At 42.8% G+C, this 22,649-nt stretch overlaps 1 protein-coding gene across 1 annotated transcript in view; it reads right to left on the bottom strand.

Annotated features, from left to right (window-relative positions):
- The window catches only part of LOC136678424 (AT-rich interactive domain-containing protein 3A-like), a gene marked incomplete at its 5' end in the record, with an annotated part of 92,812 nt that overhangs the window by 16,659 nt on the left and 53,504 nt on the right, over nt 1-22,649 (bottom strand). Inside the window, 3 exons of the mRNA XM_066656479.1 lie at nt 109-353; nt 2,836-3,019; nt 22,284-22,356. Of these exons, the coding sequence (XP_066512576.1) occupies nt 109-353; nt 2,836-3,019; nt 22,284-22,356 (502 nt within the window). The remainder of the gene's footprint in view (nt 1-108; nt 354-2,835; nt 3,020-22,283; nt 22,357-22,649) is intronic.

Below are 22,649 nucleotides of genomic sequence, written 5' to 3' on the forward strand. Positions count from 1 at the left end.
AAACCAAACCCGCGATGGGAAAGTGGTGATGCAGAAGGGGCAGCAGTACATTTTTTAAGGGGTGATAATCATTCTTTTTTCTACTCGGTAACAGAGAATTTTTCTGACCTTTCTTGATGATAGGTGTGTGTGTTAGCTGAGCTCCGTTGGGGCTGGGCATGCTGATGTGAGGCATGGTGAGTTTGGGGGAGGGCAGCAGGGTGGGAGTTCCTACAGGAGAGTAGTTGAAGAGCGCTGAGCCGTAGCTCTGGCGCCGGCCCTCGCGACGGTTGCTGTCAATCGCTGCTTGCAGTTCCCCGGGAGAGCTGAGTCCACGCTTTTCACATTCGTAGGGGTATAGGTACTTCATATACCTGAGGAGAGAGAGGGAGGGGATTCTTTGAGAAGCGCATTTGGGCGTTACGGTTATTTGTGGCCTATTTTCTGTATAGATTGGGGTCGAGGAAACACTGGAGAGTTTTATTCTGATACACTCACTTTCAGAAGCAATCTTAATATGATTAGAAGTAAAGCTCACTTTGACTTTGGGTCAATCAGCTTGATTTAAAGAGTTCCCTGAAAGGCTCTCCCTTACAATCCATAATTACAATACATCACCGCAAACTAATGCACCGATAATTTGAGCTTTTTTTACATTTTTAAACCTCACAGCCTTTGTTCCATATTTTTGTCTGTAGTAAATATATAAACATAAATGCATTAAAATAAACTGAAAAAAGCATTTTCATTTTTCAGATTCATGGTCAACCCCCCCATGAATGGTCAGATTAGGGTCAATTACATTCAGAAACACTTTAGTCGCACTGTTAAAAGATTCATTTCACCTAAAAAAAAGCAGGGACAGAGGGAGGACACTGAGGAGAAAAACAGGCAGTGAATTTTGTAAACTTTCACCTTCTGTTAGATATTTTTCCATTATCTGTAACCGCTTATCCAATTTAGGGTCGCGGGGGGTCTAGAGCCTACCTGGAATCATCGGGCGCAAGGCGGGAATACACCCTGGAGGGGATGCCAGTCCTTCACAGGGCAACACAGACACACACACATTCACTCACACCTACGGACACTTTTGAGTCGCCAATTCACCTGCAACGCGTGTTTTTGGACTGTGGGAGGAAACCGGAGCACCCGGAGGAAACCCACACGGACACAGAGAGAACACACCAACTCCTCACAGACAGTCACCCGGAGCGGGAATCGAACCCACAACCTCCAGGCCCCTGGAGCTGTGTGACTGCGACACTACCTGCTGCGCCTATTTTTCCTACGAAAGGAAATGAAAGCTATAACATCTCAAAGATAAAACAAATTAAAGACAAATAGAAAGTTACTGTGCTTTCCCTCTCAGTATCTGTGTAATACCTCGGGGTCTCCCGCTTTCCCTTGATCTAAGTGGCTCTGGTTGAAGGACATCTGTTTTAAAGACCACATGAAAGAACACCTTCGTTCTATGAGATGGGTTCATGACCAGGTGAAGCTGATTGCACATGAGTTCTTTGAATGCCATTGTGTATGTTTATGGTGCTCTGCAATGGGGATACTGGAGAATTTGGCTTCTTTGAGGGTGATGTAATTGCTTTAATTGATGGTTTAGAGAACGAACTTGCACAAACAAGCTCTGCTTCAACTCAAGGGGTCAAGATGTTGCATATGGAGCCGACCGGAACCGTCATCAATCTTTCAAAACACACTACACGGAGTAAACATCATAGCTATTTCTGTAGTATTATTTATAGAACGTGGAGGGGTGAGATGTGAACAAAACCATATGGTGGAGGAACAGTGCGTGTGTGTTCTGTGGTTGTGGGAATGATACATAATGTTAGGAGTATTGCCCAAGGACTCCTAGTGGAGCTGGGAATTAAACGGGTCACCTATGAAAGGGAAGACCTCCAGTCTCCAGAGTTCAGCGCTGGTAACGGCCTGTCACTGCTGATGTCTGAGTACTTTAACTTTATAAATAAATCACACAACTGCAGTCGATATTAAATAACTGATATAAGTATTAATAAATAAGTGGACGATACACAAATTAAAATAGAAATAAATGAAGAAATAAACCTTTTTTTGTCGTGAGAACGGGTGTAATTAGGTAAATATGGATTGTAAACGTCATGGTGTCATGGTGGATCTGGAATCACATTTTGTAAATTACAAGGATAACTATGTAAATAACCTTCCATTTAATTCTGCATTCCCATTACAACAGCTTTAATGTGGGCTGTATTTCCACATTTATTAATTTCTGCACCATTTTCACACTGAAATGTCGTAATACAGAAATGAATAAATGTGGAAATAAACAAACATTGAATGAGTAATGAATAATTAATTAGTAAATTAATAAATGTAAAAATACAGAAATAAATAAACATAGAAATAAACAGATACAGAAATATCCCACATTAAATAATCAATAAAAGACTTTTACTTATTTATGTGCTTTAAGATCAGACAAAAGTGCTTTCATTAATCCCTTTGTTTTAAATGATTTATTTGTACATATTTATTTATGATTATGTAATTCCTCTTCCTCCATAAAAAAGGGCACAGGTTCATAAAAATAACTGATATCTGGGTAATTTCTATTTTCCAACACAGTGACTAACTTCTACATGTTTACAGTCAAATCTCACTCTCTGTTTGAGTCTCACACACACACACACACACACACACACACACACACACACACACACACACGCACACACACACACACACACGCACACACACATCACACACACAGTCTGTACTTTAAAAGCAGATAATTGAATTGATGGCCAAGAAGCAGCTGGAGGTTATCAACAGGTTGAAGGTGTGAGAGGTTATCACACTCACTGGGTCCGAAGAGTGAAAGCTGCACTGGTGATGGAGGTAGGGAGGTTCAGGCCTTTGGTAATCTCGCGCCATATTTTCTTATTGATGACTTCCACTAAGCCGCCTTTTTCGGTGACAAGCTTGTAGAGAGTGTAGAGATCCAACACCTGCTTGGCCATGATAGGAATCCGATTCACTGGAGTCCCTGCAGGAGTGGGGGAGACACACACGCGCACACACACAATATCCACAATCAATGCCATTAACTCTACCTCGTCGATGGGTCTCACCACTGCTTATAAGGCCAATCAGTCTGGCATGAGTAAAATGTCCGACATCCTCCCTCTCACGGAACCCTTCTCAGATGCTCAATCAAAAGTCTCTATTGTAGGCTGGAGATTGACTGATAATACATTTCTACAGAAAAGTTTATTATGTGTTTTTTTATGATTTAAAAAGAAGTCAATCTGAAATTATAATAATAAACTGTTTTTGTGTCTCTGAAATGGCAAGTTTACAGCATTATACAGGCTTTAAACACTCAGTGGTATTTCTGAACATGTGCCTGAATACTCAGAATCTGTCAAACAGGTCAGGCTTCAGCCCCGCCTTCTCTCCGTGGTACAGGGACGTGTGCGTGTTTAACGAGGTCATATTATGAAATAAATCCAGTGTTTCAGTGTATATCATCAAATCAAATCCAAATGTATATATACAGCGCTTTTTTACAACAGATTTTGTCGCAAAACTGATGAATGTCCACGTTCACATGGGGATCTAGAGCCCACCAACCCCCACACGGTGAAACAAGGCCACCCAGTTGGTTTCCTGCATCTTGCTCAGATTTCAGACACATTAGAATTGCCCCGCCCCCTCATCTGAATCTGTACAATCACAGCGCTTTTGTGAGAGTGAGAGGGAACATGCTGCTGTGGTGTTTGATCCTTGTGGTGTTTTGACCAAAGCAGGTCACAGATTTTTCATTAAGATCCAGAAGTGTGTTCCCCGTGGAAACAGGAGAGAATATGTTCACTTTTAATAATCGTGTTGATTTTATTTATTTAGAGGTCAGAGGTACCTAAATGTGGCCGGTGTGGTCACACCCCCTCACACAGTAACACCACCACGCAGTGCTTATCATTAAAGTGATTTTGATTAAAACACACAGGATGTGTCTGAGATTCCTCGTGTGACCTGCAAATGAAAACTCATTACTGAAGAGAAATGGTGGATAAACAAAAAAAGAAAACATTCTGTAAAGCTGGCCTTTTTTTAACCTCCTAATTTCCCTGAATCTGTGGCAATAATTTGTGCTCACAATTTAATGCTAGGTCATAAAGAAAGGAGAAGACCAGTCCTTTGTGCGAATCACAGGCCGGCTGACCTCAAGATAATTAACCTGTATTTTGCTGATAGAATTCCATTGTGCCCATCGGATTTACCATAATAGCAATCAATACTGGGAGAAATATAGTGCAAACAACGGCACGCAGGGCTTGGGCTGTGAAAAGAGAGCCAGGAGTGGAGGGCTAGTCCATAATAGTAAAAACACATCAATTAAGCCTTGTAATTACGGCTTCATTTTGCCTCCCTGGCATGTGAACTAAGAGACACTATTAAAACAAAAGATTTATCTGCCCACCTGAAACAGGACAATGATGGAATTACATTTAACTAGCGCCACCATCTACAACAATCAATTGCTATTTCTAACTTCCCCTAAACTGTCCATATATCACACAAGCATTAACAGAAAAAACAGAGCAGGCGTTTCAGCTGATTTCTAGAAGTTTCTCATTGATTTTTCAAACTCACAGTGGGTGTGAAGGTAAGTGTGTGTGCTAATGATATTAACCACATTAATAAGGGCAGGCGGCTTGGCTTTACTTAGATATATGTTCATGTGAAAAAAAATGATATTCATCTTTACGCTACGGATGTTACAGTGTCAAATGCTGCAAAATCACATTAACTAACATTAACAGTTAAAGAGGACACGTTCTGCCTCTTCTCCGCAGTGGAACACAGTTCTGGATCCTAATTAAATGTCTCTGACCTGACACAGCCGCGTTCTCCCTCCGTGTAAACAGCCCCGCTGTTCCTTTAAATGATAACGAGCCGCTCGCCGTTCACCCCGCCCCCGAGCGCACAGCAGTGAGGAGCAAAAGCTCTGGTTTTAGTCGTTTTGGCTCGGTTCTCTTTTTTTTCTCTTTCCCCCATGGGCTCCAGATTCATACATTAATGTGCACATGCACTGAAGCAATACCTGACAGATCTGGCAAATTTTGTACACAATTTCTAGAGGTGTTTAGGGCTGCTTTATTGTAATATTTTCCTGAATTATTGGAGTACTGTAAAGTTATCCAGTGACTGGTCTATAATCCTCCGCCCAATGTTCTCCTCTCATTTAAGGGTTAATTACACCTCCTAATTTAAGAGTAACTTAACAATCAAAAGGAGAGAATACCACATGCGTCCTCCTCAGCCCAGATTTGAAACAATAGGCTTCATAATACACAGCTCCCCAAAGATAATCTATAAAACAATTATTTATCCACATACACAAAAGGCTAAGCCAAAAGAGCTCAGGGCAATAAATAAAAGGCGGCTTGACAAAAGCCAGTGTCGGGTGGAATCTGACCTGGGACAAGCCCTTTTTACAATGAGATTTATGTGTGCTCGATGGCTGAGGTGATGCATTTGCCCCCTCTGATTCCCTGAAAGAGATACAGCGAATAAAAGCCAGAACGAGCTTTTGTCAACCTCAAGAACCTGATGCAGCCATGCATCATTATGACAATGAGCGATGGTAGATCATGAGGTGGGGGTAAGCACACACACACACACACACACACACACACACGTTAGGCCGACCCCACCGAACCGTCCGCCCTTTAATTGCTTCCTCGCTAAAAGTGCGTAATTGACAAAGTGGTGAAGGGAATAAGCTGCTGGGAGCCAATCATCTCCATGGCTGGCTTCATTGGTGATGTGTTTCCTTCACTCTCTTCAGGCAGATAATGGAACAGGAGCGTGTCTGTACTCTACATCTCTCCTCTAGAGCGTGAGACATAAGAATAACCAAACCTGACTTCATTCACGTGTATAAACAGGAAATGGCGCTAACTTGCTTGAGTAAGTCTCGTCTGATGCGTTTGTCAGAGACAGAGGGGTGGTTTGTCTGCATCCTTTGCAGTTGAGTGTAAAGAACCGCAGTATCCTCTCTGTGAGGTGGAATGCAATCAGTCTCAGGACAGAGACGCGGGGATAACTGCAGCGGACCGTACACAGAGGTATAGAAGACACTAAAAAGATTTCTTTTCATCTGTTCAGTCCTGTGTTGTCAAATACACAGACACACACAGCACGGACGCTACAGCTGGAACAGCCGAACGGCCTGTGAGCTCACCGTGTTGCAGGCAGAGCATCCATCTGTTACCGTTCTAAAATGGACAAACACACAGTTCACATAGTCCACCGCCTGCTGTTATTTTTGGGCAAATATGAATGGTTTTAAAAAAAGATAAATAAAAAATGATATATGTGTGTGTGTTCTGTATTTAGAAACGAAGGGGAGTGAATCTGATCTGTGCCATAAACTGTGCCCTTACACAGTATCAGGCATCTCCATTGGTCAGAAGCACTGCTTGTCTGTTGGTAGCAGTGCAGATGAAGCAGGTTTTCAGGTTGTGCACAGATTTAAAGAACACTAGGTATTTTTAGGTAAATCTGGTATTTTCACACCTGAGCTCCTATTACTTTCTCAGATTTAGAGCATTGCCCTGAAATCAAGAAGAAGGAGGAGGAGGAGGGAGGGGAATGGTTTCCTACCCTCCTCTGAAAGTTACATAGTGCAGTTTCTATAGTGCTGAGCCCAGAGTAGCAGTGACAGATATTCTGTTCTCCCTATTACAGCACAGTGAAGCATTACAATGATTTAGAAGCTGCAAATAATAATAATAATAATAATAATAATAATAATAATAATAATAATGGCAGTTAGCCATGCTTTTGTTTCCGTGCAGATGGATTACTGCAAATCACCGCTCAGAGGACTTCCTGCCACTGCCATAAAAAAGCTATAACAAGTACATCATGCAGCAGCAAGAATTCTAACCATAAACCAGGAAGATCACATTAGAGCAGTGTTAGCTACCCTCCACTGGGCATTTGTTTCTTTTAGGACCAGTTACAGCGCTTTAAGTTAGTTTTTAAATATGTTATTGATGCAGCACCTTCATTCATCTCTGAGGGCCTGTGATTTTAAAATCATTTAATGCTAGATTTCATATATGAAATTCACACACACACACACACACACACACACACACACACACATTCCTCAGGTTCCCTCTGTCACTGATTTAAAAAACAGATCTTTGCTTTAGTCTTTAACTTTATTTATTCCTGTCCCTATTTCCCTTATTTTACTGTTTTATTCCTTTAATATTTCTATTGTGTGTTTTAACACTGATTTAATTAAAAAGATTTCATCTTTGACCCTACATTTACTGGTGTATTTTAATATTTATTGCCCTTATTTTTACAGGTTCCTAATATTTATGGTGCATCTGAATGTATTCATTTATGATCATTTTTATTTTGATTATTTAAATTAGGCACAAAATACTTTTTCTTGCTCGTTTTTAATTGCACTATAAATCAGTTAGAGCTGCATTTCATTTATAAATAGTTTATTATCTTTTATTATTAACATGGTATTCTCCTCCTCTTCAGCAGACGCCTCAAACAGAGCATCGACTGGAAACAAACATCAGCCCAAAACGAGCCCAAACCGTCTGATCTTTACATAAAGAATAAAAGGGTTGATTGTATTTGACACGTCATGATATTTATCGGTTTTAGATTTTTAAAACATCATTTTTAAGGACTGAAATATGAGAGAAAACTTTCATAAAATGGACCATGTCAAGACTAGCTCTTAAATCTCTTGGACCACAACTTTACCTTGTGACACAACAGCCACTGAACACGTGCCAAAACACCTTCAAATCACAGCACTTTTCCACTGAAGTATTTCAGGTGTGTGTGTCTAAAGTATTAATGCTGTGATGTGAGAAAGGCTCAGAGGAAGGAAGGAAATAAGGGGAGGACTTTGACAAATACAGGAACACCAGTGACTTTCCTGAACATTTTAGTGCCACTGTTTGAGGATTCAGTCTTTCATTAGAATTAGCTCTCAACTGGCCTTTTATTCTCCCCTCAGCGTCTCAGGTTGTTCTGCCGAGGGAAAAAAAAGCCTGCGCTTTACAGAAAGTGCTGAGGCAGCCCGTGATGTGGTGAATTTATGGCTGGGCCCCGGTGGAAATCATGAATCACACCGAGTATTTATCAGTACACAATGGGCTATAACACCTGCATTGTTCCTGTTGCTTAAAGATCAGAAGTTGTAAATGGGTCCGTTGCTTCAAGCTGCTGACGTGGTGCATAATGCATTCTTTAGATTTCATCCCTAAGATACCTTCAAGACAAGTCCCAATACAAGGATTTACACACGCAGTTCACACACCTCATTCCTCAACTTCCCAACTTCTCTGACAGCATCGATGTTTGTTTAAAGCTGGTCTCATTTAGAAGAGACTTTAACTGAACTGCACCCAGACCACATCACGGCACACACTCAGGACATCAGCTTCTCTACAGCTGTAATCACTATAAAGGCTTCATTTAAACATTAAAGTAAAAGGGTATCTCTTGGTACACTAGGCCTTCACAGTAATTACGCTATCGACTCATTGTACAACACATGGATATTTCCTCAAAAATGCCTCACATAAGAATAAACATCACCAATATTTTATCCACTCGCTCTGTTTTGGTGATGTTCTGTTTATTTGTTTGTAGGTTTATTGTTTTATTCATTTAGGATATTTTACAAAAATAAATATATAATTTAGGGTGGCGCAGCAGGTTAGTGTCGCAGTCACACAGCTCCAGGGGCCTGGAGGTTGTGGGTTCGATTCCTGCTCTGGGTGACTGTCTGTGAGGAGTGTGGTGTGTTCTCTCTGTGTCTGCGTGGGTTTCCTCCGGGTGACTGTCTGTGAGGAGTGTGGCGTGTTCTCCCTGTGTCTGTGTGGGTTTCCTCCGGGTGACTGTCTGTGAGGAGTGTGGTGTGTTCTCCCTGTGTCTGCGTGGGTTTCCTCCGGGTGACTGTCTGTGAGGAGTGTGGCGTGTTCTCTCTGTGTCTGTGTGGGTTTCCTCCGGGTGCTACAGTTTCCTCCCACAGTCCAAAAACACACGTTGGTAGGTGGATTGGTGACTCAAAAGTGAATGTGTGTGTGTGTGTGTGTGTGTGTGTTGCCCTGTGAAGGACTGATGCCCCCTCCAGGGTGTATTCCCGCCTTGCGCCCAATGATTCCAGGTAGGCTCTGGACTCACCGCCACCCTGAACTGGATAAGGGTTACAGATAATGAATGAATGAATGAATGAATGAATATAATTTATTTTCTTAAATGCTTAGACATTGAAATTGAAATATATAATTATATCATTATTTTTATTTATAACATAAATAAAAGACATATTTCAATTCCAATGTTTAGGTATTTTTAATAATTAAGGTTTTGCTTAAAGTTCATTATTTTTTCGAAGGGTGTAAGTGCATTGTTATGATTCTATATTATCATAATATTCATGGCATAAAACAGTCCTAAAATGACATTAAGTATCACAATAAAGCTATTGTGACAGGCTTACGGCGCACAGTGTGAAAACACACACAAACAACACACACACACACACACACACACACACACACACACACACACACACATCCATACGCCTCTCTGGGCAGTGCTTATACACAAGCCTGTGTGTGCTGGGCTCCAGAGCAGCGGTGGCCATTTTGATTTGAAAAGAGATACGGCCATTTTAATCCACAGGGGCCCAGCGACAAACCAATGGTGCTTGGCAGATTATGATTGATGATGGCAGGGGCCAAGAGATGCTGGGAAGGCGAGTGACCTTTAAGCTCAGGTCAGGCCTACAGGGGACGGTAGAGTTGGAGACACAAATTCACTTTCAAGTTCCACGCAGCGGGGAGACCTCCTAAATGTGGAGGTTTCTGACGGCGGTTTGACAACCTGAAGCTGAAGAGATTTTCATCAAAGGTTTTCATTTTCATACTTCAGCTCCCCGTAATGAAGCCGTGTCATTCTCAGCTAATGAAAGAAATCTGTATGTAAAAGAAAGCTGGAACCACAGAAGGGTAGTGTCTAGGTTTCAGGTCCGTTTCAGACGGCGGGACAATAAACGAGTGGGTAAACAATATCCTGAGTGGTAGAATGTCTCCTTCTTAAAGAAGAGTTGGCCCTCTTTATTAACCTCCGTTTCTTGGGAAGCTAATAAAGGCATTATGTAAATGTGCAAAATCAAACTACCTGGAGAGTTGTGATGAATACGGATGAAACACCTTTGCTGTACCTTCCTCTCGTTTCATAGAAACACCATCGGCTCCTTTCCTCCCCTTTTTACCCGCAGCCACGTCTTTACGAGCGGGCTTTAATACCAGGACACTTAAGGATAACCCGGGAACACTGCCATGAAAGGAGTGAATTGGAGGATCAGAGGAGGCCATGAGGCACAAGGAGACCCAACTCAAACCTCCACAGCCTAGTGACGTCTCCTCTGTGGACAACAGCGCTCATGGAAATGTATTTCTAAATGTAACAGGTGTGTATGTTGGGACTATAACCTCATATAACACTGGACTGTCACGAGGAGAGATTCACACACACAGAGTCACAGTGGAATAACGGGGTGTGTGTTTATTATAATATTTGGGGTCATTTATTTTGTTTCTTTGTGTAAAACAATCTCTTACTATTCAGTGTGATATTCTTGTGTACTGTATGTTACTGGGTGTGTCCGTATTCTATATGTGTGAGTGGTGTGTGTGTGTGTGTGTATTCACACAGACTTAACTGTACAACCACCTGACTAACAAGGTGTAGGCCTCCCTCCTGCCGCCAAAACAGCTCTGACCTGTTGAGGCACGGACTCCACGAGACCTCTGAAGGTGTCCTGAGGTAAGTATCAGGCACCAAGCCGTTAGCAGCAGATCCTTTAAGTTCTGTAAAGACTTGTTTTTCTGGTACTTGACTGACCTAAGATCTGAGGTGCATTATCTCTGAAAGAGGCCACTGCCATCAGGGCGCACTACTGCCGTGAAGGACCTGGTCCCACCGGGCGTTCTGACCCCTTTCTATCAGGGCCGGCATTAACTCTTTTGGCGCTGTGTGCTGCAGTATCTCTTACATGTGATGGGACCAGACTGGCTTTTCATATCGCAACTGCAATGCATCTTACTTACAAATCAACTTCAAGGACTGACCGTTCTCTTGCTTAATATATCCCACCCCTCAACAGGTGCCCCTTTAATGACATACAGCGTGATCCAGTTCATGCCACAGTGGTTATAATGTTGTGGCTCATTTTATAAAGGCCTCCCAGAGTCTTTAAGTATTCTGGTATTTTAAAAAAACTGCATGATGTATTATTAATGTTATTATTCAGTCCTAAGCCCTCTTCTCTAACCATTAGGCCACAGCTGTCCTTTAGTTTATTACAATCAATTACTCATCATTAAATGTGCTTTATACCATCAGTGGACAGCACGCAAGCATCGGTGCCATCGCATTTAACACATCTGTGGCAGAGAAAACACACACACACACACACACACCTTGCTCAAGAGCACCTCAGCCGTGGATGTTGAGGGAGGAGATGGTGATCTAAGTTGATCTAAGGCCTCGTAAACGCAGCACTTTGCAGGAGGAATTTTAGAAGGAGAAAGCAGGATCCGCTCGAGACAGTTCTCTGTTTACGTTCATGAAAGCCTAACTGTTTCTTTCAGGGACTCCGGCTGAGTGTGTGTATTTTCACATGTCTGTCTTTCAGCAGGCTTCTGTAAACCTCTTCAGCTTCAGGTGCCGTCCCGAGATTCAGACACGGTCCGGACAACCTGTTTCTATTGAACTAAAGGGCAGAGCTGACCGCTGCAGTGGAGAGGTGGCATGAGGATGAAACAGGACCTGAGTCTTGTCCCTGGTTCTGCTCAGGAAGCTTTTAATAGCCGTAGCTCAAGAGAGGAGTAGTGGGGGGCTGCAGACAGCAGTTGTGGAAACACCAGAGCACCACATTATATTCAGAATGAAACATTTTTTAAAAGACCACTGAGCACTGCGTTTCTAATACAGCGCTATAAATAGATGCTAAATATAGGTTCACCTTCCATTAGGCTTGTGGCTGTATTAACCCTTTGGGGTCAAAGGACATTTTCTCAATTTTCTGAAATTATAACTTGTATTATAATATATTACACACATGCTTTATATCAAAACGTTCGGAACAATCTCTCTTTAAGAGAGGCCCATGTGACCTACAGCATTTCCTAAAGAGATACTCTCTCTCTAACCCTGAAAAACTTAAATCCGAATTTAGAAAGTCTTTATATTTCTTGTGAAAACATCCCTTTCCTCGTGTGGATGAAGTGTGTTGGTGATTGAAATAGTTTGATCAGAGTCAGAGGAGGCTTGTCTGAGGCTCATACACAGGCTGGTAAGTCGGGATGTACAGTATCAGTACAGTGGTGATAACATACGATCGACAGAGCGGTTTCTGCACATTCACAGAGTGTTTGAACTGTATTTCTGCGCTGTTATCACTGAGATATTAATAGAAACATCGCGAATGGTCGCCGGCGCGTTCTTTGACCCCAGAGAGTTACACATGTGGAGAGTTATGGGGTTCCCAGGAAGGTCGAGGTAAAACAGACCTTATTTACACTTAGTTTTAACCTGAAAGATTTTAGACGCGAGAATTAGGAGTGAAGTGGTCTGTAACCGCTTATCCAATTTAGGGTCGCGGGGGGGTCCAGAGCCTACCTGGAATCATCGGGCGCAAGGCAGGAATACACCCTGGAGGGGACGCCAGTCCTTCACAGGGCAACACAGACACACACACATTCACACCTACGGACACTTTCGAGTCGCCAATCCACCTGCAACGTGTGTTTTTTGGACTGTGGGAGGAAACCGGAGCACCTGGAGGAAACCCACGCGGACACAGGGAGAACACACCAACTCCTCACAGACAGTCACCCGGAGCGGGAATCGAACCCACAACCTCCAGGCCCCTGGAGCTGTGTGACTGCGACACTACCTGCTGCGCCACCGTGCCGCCCAACTAAATCACAGAACTTCAAAAATGTCTTTAAATAAACAATGAAAATGTCTGACTAATGCTTTCTGAGTGTTTGAATGAATCAAGTTTCTTTTAAAGTATCACAGAGCATTCGGGAACCACAGCCCATCAGAGGATAATTCAGATTAGTGCTGGAAGTCAATGAGTGCAAATTTCACATCACAAAAGCTGCTGTTTTCATTTAACCACAGCATCATAATGATTTAATGAGTGCATTTAGTCTCTACCACAGTGTGAGACAAATCAAAAATGGCCAAAGACAAATCACAACAGCCACAGCTGACTTCAGTCTGATTCTACATTCATCGCTCCGAATTAATGCCTTGATCCTGTTGGTAACCAGTGACCAGTGACATGTTTTAAGTTTCAACAGTCTGAAACAACATTGGACATTTTTCCATTTAGCACAGAAATAAGACTGTGAATAAACTGAGGGCCGTGATAAATGAAATGTTTAAGAACCTATGACACTTAGCAAACATCCCAGCTATTTAAAGCATGAACGCCGCTATAGAAATGTGCCTAAATATGTGGAAGGTTTAAATATATGGAATCCACAGCACAGGTCAACACACACCTACACAGACACACATACACACACACAAACACACACACACACACACACACACACACACACACACACAAACACAGGCACACACACACCTACACACACACACACACAAGATATAGTGTATATATTAATTACACTCAAAAATATCCACTTGGTTAAAGCTCAGACCGTAACCAACTGTGGCCACAGTTATAAATACAGTGGTGGCAGCCAATCATTGATCAGTGACCTTCCTGGAAAAGCATATGGCTGAATTTAGATATAGTAATCTGACCATTGGCACGAAGAGCTAGATGTATAATGTTGCTCGGTCACCTGCCGGCAACAAGGTGTTTACATTAAAAATACATTTACACAGATGAATCATATAAACACTCAGGGAACTTCAGTGAAATCAAAATATACCACACTGCATTTTTCTTTAAAGGCGACCCATTCTCCCTTTCATTCAGTTCTGGGTCTTAATAAAACACCCTCGACCTGCTTTGGTTAAAACCCCGCAAGGATCAAACCCCACAGCAGCAGCATTCTCCCGAGGTCTAAACTGTTCTGCTCTGTTCAGAACTTTTAATGTTTAAATGATAATGAGCCGTTTGCTGTTCACCCCGACCCCGAGCGCACAGCAGGGAGGAGCCAGTCTGCTTTTAGCCATTTTTGGGGGGGGGGGGGTGTTCTTGTTTCACAGTGTGTGGGTTGGTGGGCTCCAGATCCCCACATTAATCTGAACATGCACTGAACTGAAGGGATGTTTTTCATAATATGTGCCCTTTAAACGGTCTGATATCCACAGACCAGACAGACACATGCTGGATTTACCAGGTGGATAATATTAGGACATTAGCAGAGGTCTTTTTAATGCTGGCCTTAATGAGGGAAATAAGTGACAATGTTAAAATGCTGTAGTCTCTGAGCGTATATGACAGTATTTTACGGGATAAAAGCTGATGAAGACACTGTGTACCATCCACACAAAACAAGGGTTTAAGTTCTTTTTGAAAGATCATTGCTGGTTTGGTTGAATTCTACGGTTGACTACTCACCATAGCTTTATTTTGGGTTTGCTAGTAAACAGATAACAAATTACCCATTTTTTACAGGAATCTGGGTCCGTGTACCTTTCGTTAATTGGTTTTCCGTTTCTAATCCTGCAGTAGAACAATGGAGAAGGACGCAGCAGGACCAGAGAATGTAGATTTGATTAGTTTTTTTCTTTTCTTCCAACGCTTTAAAACACAAACACAGTGAATACGAGAATCTGATATATTTTTATTGTAGCTCACAATAAGTTTATATTTGGATCCTCAGACCTAACAGGAAGATAACAGACGTGTCACATACTCCTACGGACACCCGCGTCCCCAACGTGCACAGAGATCTCAGCATATGTTCCCCGTCCTCGCCCATGTTTCTAATGAAGTGGTGAAATGGGTGCGATACGTTCATCTTTAATCTACCAGCACAATCAGGTCCTCCAGTTCAAAACACATGTCTCTATTAGTGTTAAAAACGTCTGGTTCTGGCTAAAATCCACAGCCCATCCCATAATCAGCCACAAGCAGCAATGAAAAACAACTCGTTATTTAGCTTTTCTTAAATCAATGATATTTATATTGTTCCAAACAGGGGACTGTTGCAGGATTAGAAACGGAAACCCAGTTAACGAAAGCTACACGGACCCAGTCTTGTTTCACCTCTAATGTAGGGGTCACCAATCTTATTCACAAAGGGAGGGTGTGGCTGCAGGTTTTCATTCCACACAAACAGGAGCACACCCTGTATAACTGTTACAGACCGAGGGCAGTTGATTAAACAAACAGAGTCAGGTGTGCTCCTGTTTAATAGGAATGAAAACCTGCAGCCACACCGGCTCTTTGTGGATGAGGCTAGTGACCCATGCTCTTGAATGTGCCCTTACTGGAATCAGAGCTGTACCACCCCACATAATTGGAGAAATTACGTAAGAACACCTTTAAATAAAAGAGGTAATCTGATATCACTAATCATGAGTGGGATCTTTCTAAAAGGCCAATGGTTACGTTTTAGCTTCTAAATAAAACTTAGTACGTGTCAGAGTGACTCTGCATTTCGATGGGTGTGCCACATATTTGAAAATCTCTGGTGGCTGTGGAGTGATGTGATGTTGATACACTTTCATTATCATTTATCTCACCGTATCACCTGTCAGTGTCAAAATACACAAAGGTGTGTGTTCACATGGGAAGAAAAGGTCAGACGGTTCATCAGGAGAATATTAAAGAGTTTGTCAGTAAATAACATCTTTCTCGAACGAGTCAGCAGTCGTCACTCAGCTTCGCCGAGCTTGTTTGGGACGGGGAAACTCAAACAGAGTACAGAGTGTAGCATGCGATGTACTCATCCATTAAACCACACACAGAGACATGTGTAATCTGCTTGTAATCTAATGGAAGGCTGACGATATTATTCAACCGTGACAACGAACACGTCACCTCAGACCAACACCATTTACTCGATTGGACCCCACCGAACCCTTTATTGACCTTCGCCTTCTTGATAAATCTGCAGAGCTGTTATTTTCTGCATTCATGACACAAGTAAAGTTCATTATTTCAGTTACGTTCCGTCTTTGTCCACTGCTGAATCATCAAATAGATTAATGAGGTTTATTTCAGGCACAAACTTCCTCAATTAGACCCCAAACATTTTAATCTACAGAAACTGATTAGAATTGAAATAGTTCTTTATGTTTCTTTGTGCATTTCTTAAATAAAGCAGAACAGAGCCAAAAAGCATAAGGTTAGGGTTGAGATCTGTGTCTGCATGGGTTTCCTCCGGGTGACTGTCAGTGAGGAGTGTGGTGTGTTCTCTCTGTGTCTGCGTGGGTTTCCTCCGGGTGACTGTCTGTGAGGAGTGTGGTGTGTTCTCTCTGTGTCTGCGTGGGTTTCCTCCGGGTGACTGTCTGTGAGGAGTGTGGTGTGTTCTCTCTGTGTCTGCGTGGGTTTCCTCCGGGTGACTGTCTGTGAGAAGTGTGGTGTGTTCTTCCTGTGTCTGCGTGGGTTTCCTCCGGGTGACTGTCTGTGAGGAGTGTGGTGTGTTCTCCCTGTGTCTGCGTGGGTTTCCTCCGGGTGACTGTCTGTGAGGAGTGTGGTGTGTTCTCTCTGTGTCTGCGTGGGTTTCCTCCGGGTGCTCCAAAAACACATGTTGGTAGGTGGATTGGAGACTCAAAAGTGTCCGTTGGTGTGAGTGTGTGAGTGAATGTGTGAGTGTGGGTGTCACCCTGTGAAGGACTGGCGTCCCCTCCAGGGTGTATTCTTGCCTTGCGCCCAATGATTCCAGGTAGGCTCTGGACCCACCGCGACCCTGAACTGGATAAGGGTTACAGAGAATGAATGAATGGATGAATAAAACTTCATGTTACAATGATCTCATTGTAGTCCACAACAACCAAAACAAACACGTTAAACTGCTGATATTCCTGATGTGTTCTATAAAGAGCTAAAAACAGCCTCAAACTGACCCCAAAGCACACCGGTGTGTACAGGGCACACAGTAAATGTGAATAGGAAACTGAAAACACACCCTCCAGTTAATTTCACGTTTGCCCAGTTTTTCTGTTAAATCAGGAGCCGACATTAAGTGTGAAGCAGGGCAAATGACGTCAGTTGTTTATTTACAGACGTTAAAGTTTGAACAGTCAAACTGACCCCAAAGAGAACAGCAGAGTTAATGTACAGTGACAGTCCAACACCACACCACACTGAACCTACATCAGTCCGACGTATCATTTCTTGTAGAGGTTTGTGTAGAAAATCAATAACATAAATGGACATTGTGTTGAATATTTAATCCCTGATATTCCTAAAGTGAAGCACCAGGATGAAGTAATCTGTAAGTAGTAATGCTTCATGTGTACTTTCTAAGGCAATTCCTAGACAGTAATGGACTTACATTCGAAACCACTACAGTCATGCAGCTCGGGCTGTGAGTATTGATTAAAACAGTAATCAACTCTTTTATTGATCATTTTGATGAATGAGTTTTTTAAAAAGGCAATTCCAATGGAATTCAAAAAGTAATTTAGGATTATTTCTAAAGGTTTAAAACCTCATTTCTTCCAAAAAGTAACTTTACAGCAGATGTCATTAAATGTAAGTGTAATTAGCAGTTTATAAAAAGCCAAAACTAAATAATTTACTGAGTTTCCCTCATGATTCTACTGCTGCCACTCTGACTGAATTACACTCCACTGAATGTTTATATTATATTTACATTGTTGATTAATAATTCTTGACTGTGGTGTATTCTCCTTGTGTCTGCGTGGGTTTCCTCCGGGTGACTGTCTGTGAGGAGTGTGGTGTGTTCTCTCTGTGTCTGCGTGTTTCCTCCGGGTGACTGTCTGTGAGGAGTGTGCTGTGTTCTCTCTGTGTCTGCGTGGGTTTCCTCCGGGTGACTGTCTGTGAGGAGTGTGGTGTGTTCTCCCTGTGTCTGCGTGGGTTTCCTCCGGGTGACTGTCTGTGAGGAGTGTGGTGTGTTCTCCCTGTGTCTGCGTGGGTTTCCTCCGGGTGACTGTCTGTGAGGAGTGTGGTGTGTTCTCCTTGTGTCTGCGTGGGTTTCCTCCGGGTGACTGTCTGTGAGGAGTGTGGTGTGTTCTCCCTGTGTCTGCGTGGGTTTCCTCCGGGTGACTGTCTGTGAGAAGTGTGCTGTGTTCTCTCTGTGTCTGCGTGGGTTTCCTCCGGGTGACTGTCTCTGAGGAGTGTGGTGTGTTCTCTCTGTGTCTGTGTGGGTTTCCTCCGGGTGACTGTCTGTGAGGAGTGTGGTGTGTTCTCCCTGTGTCTGCGTGGGTTTCCTCCGGGTGACTGTCTGTGAGGAGTGTGGTGTGTTCTCTCTGTGTCTGCGTGTGTTTCCTCCGGGTGACTGTCTGTGAGGAGTGTGGTGTGTTCTCTCTGTGTCTGTGTGGGTTTCCTCCGGGTGACTGTCTGTGAGGAGTGTGGTGTGTTCTCCCTGTGTCTGCGTGGGTTTTCTCCGGGTGACTGTCTGTGAGGAGTGTGGTGTGTTCTCTCTGTGTCTGCGTGGGTTTCCTCCGGGTGACTGTCTGTGAGGAGTGTGGTGTGTTCTCCCTGTGTCTGCGTGGGTTTCCTCCGGGTGCTCCGGTTTCTTCCCACAGTCCAAAAATACACATTGGTAGGTGGATTGGAGACTTAAAAGTGTCCGTAGGTGTGAGTGTGTGAGTGAATGTGTGAGTGTGTGTCACACTGTGAAGGACTGGCACCCCCTCCAGGGTGTGTTCCCGCCTTGTACTCAGTGATTCCAGGTAGGCTCCAGACCCACCGAGACCCTGAACTGGATAAGGGTTACAGACAATGAATGAATGAATATTTCAGTACTGTTAATTTAGTCTTTGTTCACTGTTTACTAATTTTACTATTTTCTACACTTAGCATTAAACATTCATAAAATGTATTATGCATTATATATATATAAATGAGTTCAAATGAGACATGTATGCTAAAATATTTTTCTCCAAAATCAAACAGTATGGTGTCAGACCTGTTTTTCCAAAGAGTGGAAAACTGCATCCAAATTAAACAACACAAACTAGCCTTGGAACGAATACAGAACAGCTACAGAAAAGCAGAGCTGCTGTGAGTCTAATCTGGGGTTTGCTGAGAGTGGCCTGTACATTACGTGATGTCAGAGTTTTTAATTAAACCGTGTCTTTATGCTTCAGCTGAACTGAAAAAGATTAACGCACTCCCACATTTTTACAGCATGGCATCAGTAGACAGAGCGACTCCTGGCTGTCCGACTCACTGGGATTAGCCAAAAACAACAGCGCGAGTCTCGATAAAAATGACCTCCACATTCCAGTCATCAGAAATCTGATCATGAGCCACTCCCTGAACCGCACTTTCTCACTGTTTCTCACTGTCAATAAATCAGACAGCCCCGGGCCAAAGGAACCTAACACACTCATACGACAACAACACCGACCTGGGTGGAAAACTATGGTAAATATTCAGGATAAACAGCAGACAGCAGCTCTGCTCAGGACTGAAAAAAAAGTCCACAGCAGGACATTTCTGAGCAGAAGACACATCACAGAAAAACATCATAAGTGAATTTTGCCTTTGAGTTTTCTCTTATGAAGGATTTCCTACATAAAATATCTTGAGGGAGATGTTAAAGTGGGAGTTTTTCAGCACTCAAAGTTTAAATTAACCCTTAACGGGAACATATTAATATTTCTATCTGGAGTCTGTCACCCAACAAACAAACTGTGAACCAGGACCTCCTCCCAGTCAGGATTCGTGGGCTGCCCACATCAAAAAACGTGAGGTAAAACAGATTTCAGATTTAGCTTCAATTATTATGTGCAAAAGGGTGACATTAAAGTATTACAAGGCATTAGAAGTGTACCGCCCCTTATCTGAGTATCTCCAATCACAGCGCAGGACTACAAGAATGATATAAAACACACATGACAAGTGCAAAGAAATAAAATCATTTAAAGGAAAAGCGCTTGTTTAGAAGGGGTACAGTGCTGCTGTGGGGTTTGATCCTTGTGGTGTTTGGACCATAGCAGGTCACAGATGTTTAATTAAGACCCAGAACTGTTCACTTGTGGAAAAGGAGTAGAATATTTTCTCTCAAAATCAGAGAAATGAACGCAGAACAACTTTATGCTTGTGTTTTCAGGGGGTTATAAACACAACGTCCTAGAAACAACACATGGATAAAGTACAAAGCATTGTGAAATAGTACATTTCAAGGAATGTTATTTCTATCAACATTGTATCTGTCTCGTTTCCAGTTAATTAACTCTGAAGAATTTACAGATGTGTTGCGACACTTCTCAGGTTCACTGTAAAGGTTCTGTGACTCGATTCACGACTGTAGATCCTTGTACAGACCGAGGAGTGTCCCCGTCGTCAACATAACGTTATAGAACGGTTCAGACAGAAGGGTTAATGCTGCAGACTCTTAGGGACACAAGGCTGTCATTAATGGATTAGGTGCTGGTTTCCCTCTAACCACCCCCCACCCCCCGCCCCCCGACTTCACCTGAAGGAATTTGCCGGACTGTGTCTGAGTGCACTTACTAAATGCTTACAGATTACTGAGCAAGCCCTGTCAGATGCGAGGCATGCATGTTTTACATGAGCATGTTCCAACTAATGCATAGATCCTTCTGCATTTTATGACGTCTGTCTGTAGGTTACGACTGAGAGAGAAAAACATACGACGTGAAGGTTCTTGTTTTCCTTCAGCTGAACACTTCTATCAATTATTCTACTCGACAGCAATGCGGAGATTGTCTGTTAATTACATCAGAGATGTCCCTGCGTCATCAAGAACCTACATTGCTTTATACATATGTACCACATAAGCCTCTGTAGAATCAATCAAAACGGCCTCTATGACCTTTCATTTAGTTTGGACCTTAAAGGGAATGCGTTTATGTGAGGGATAAGAAAACCAAGCAAAAAAAAAAAGAAAGAGAACGGAGTGAAAACGGCTAAAAACCAGAGCTTCTGCTCCTCGCTCCTCACTGCTGTGCGCTCGGGGTCGGGGTGAACAGCGAGCGGCTCATTATCATTTAAAGGAACAGGTCTGTTTAGACAGGGGGAGAACGCTGCTGTGGGGTCTTGATCCTTGTGGTGTTTTAAGCAAAGCAGGTCACAGATGTGTCATTAAGAACCAGAACTGTTTTCCACTGTGAAGAAGAGGGTGATTATTCATTCATTCATGCATTATCTGTAACAGTTAATCCAGCTCAGGGTCGTGGTAGAGGGTGAATAAGTCCCTTTTAAATTAAATTTCAATGAAGTGTAAATATATCCCATTATACACCCTTCATATACGATACTGATATCAGGTGATTATTTCTGAATCAGAAATGCCATCCAAAATTTATACCAAAGCTACTGAATGGTGCTTCATCCCTCCAGAGGGTAGGGTCTTTATAACCTTTTAGCTAGCACTTGGCATTGAGGATTTTGACCTTAGGCTCGTGTGATATTAGGATTCATAGCCCTACGTTTTGTACAGTGACTACAGACAGTGGTATTAAACAGTCCTAATGTTTCACCAGCGTTTTTAAAAAGGCTGCTGTCTGGTAAAAGAGAGCACGCTGACTGTGTAGCTCGGCTTGGTGAAACTGCACGTTCATTACACCATGGCAGACCAACATAATACCAGGATGTTATCCTCCCCACTGTGGCAGGGTCTTCCCCTCTGGGCCGTTTTCACATAATCTTCACATAATTATAAAACAAACAGCAGCCAGCTCTTTGTTTCTGATAACATCACGAGCGAGCCTTTCCACTGCGATGGCAACCACGCTTCACAGAGCTGGAACTGAGCGTTGAGCAGGAAACCCACACTATCACAATACCTTCAACACAATCTGGCATTTTTCCCCAACAATAGAGTTCAGACGACGATTGTGGACGCGGCTGTGTTTACGACTGTTTGTTTCTGGGCTAACTTTCTCGCTGTGCTTTAAGGCAAATATATTGTAGATGCCTTTTTACAGATTCAAGAAACACTCTGCCTCTGTGTGTAATGTGCTTATGTTATCATCAGAGAGCTGCTGGAAAGAGACGTGCTGCAGAACTGGAACTCTCCCTTTTGCTGTTCTTACACTGGAGTGACCTGAAGGTGGCGCAGTCTGTAGAGACGAACGTGTCTTACCTCTTTTCTGCATGAAACTGAAGAGGTCGTCCAGGAACTCTTTCCTTTTCTCGTCGTCGTCGAGCTCATACAGCTGCAGGGGAGAGAGAAAACAAGAGCTAAGTTGTAGAAATACATCTTTTTTAAAAAAATACCTTTATCTTCCAGTCATTAGTCATTCCCTGATCCACACTGTTGAAGTTTAGCCGAACTGAGAGCAAAGACTGCCCAGGTCCGTCACATCAGCTGAGGACGGAGAGAGGACAGACCCGGTGGACGACTGAGGCTTCATCAGCGATCGAACCAGTGATCTCCTGATAATTTATGGGCGTGTGGATGTAGGGTTAGATACATAGATAAATACATAGAGAGACAGCTTTACTAATC

Source organism: Hoplias malabaricus, chromosome Y, assembly GCF_029633855.1.
Source record: "Hoplias malabaricus isolate fHopMal1 chromosome Y, fHopMal1.hap1, whole genome shotgun sequence".
NCBI lineage: Eukaryota > Metazoa > Chordata > Actinopteri > Characiformes > Erythrinidae > Hoplias > Hoplias malabaricus.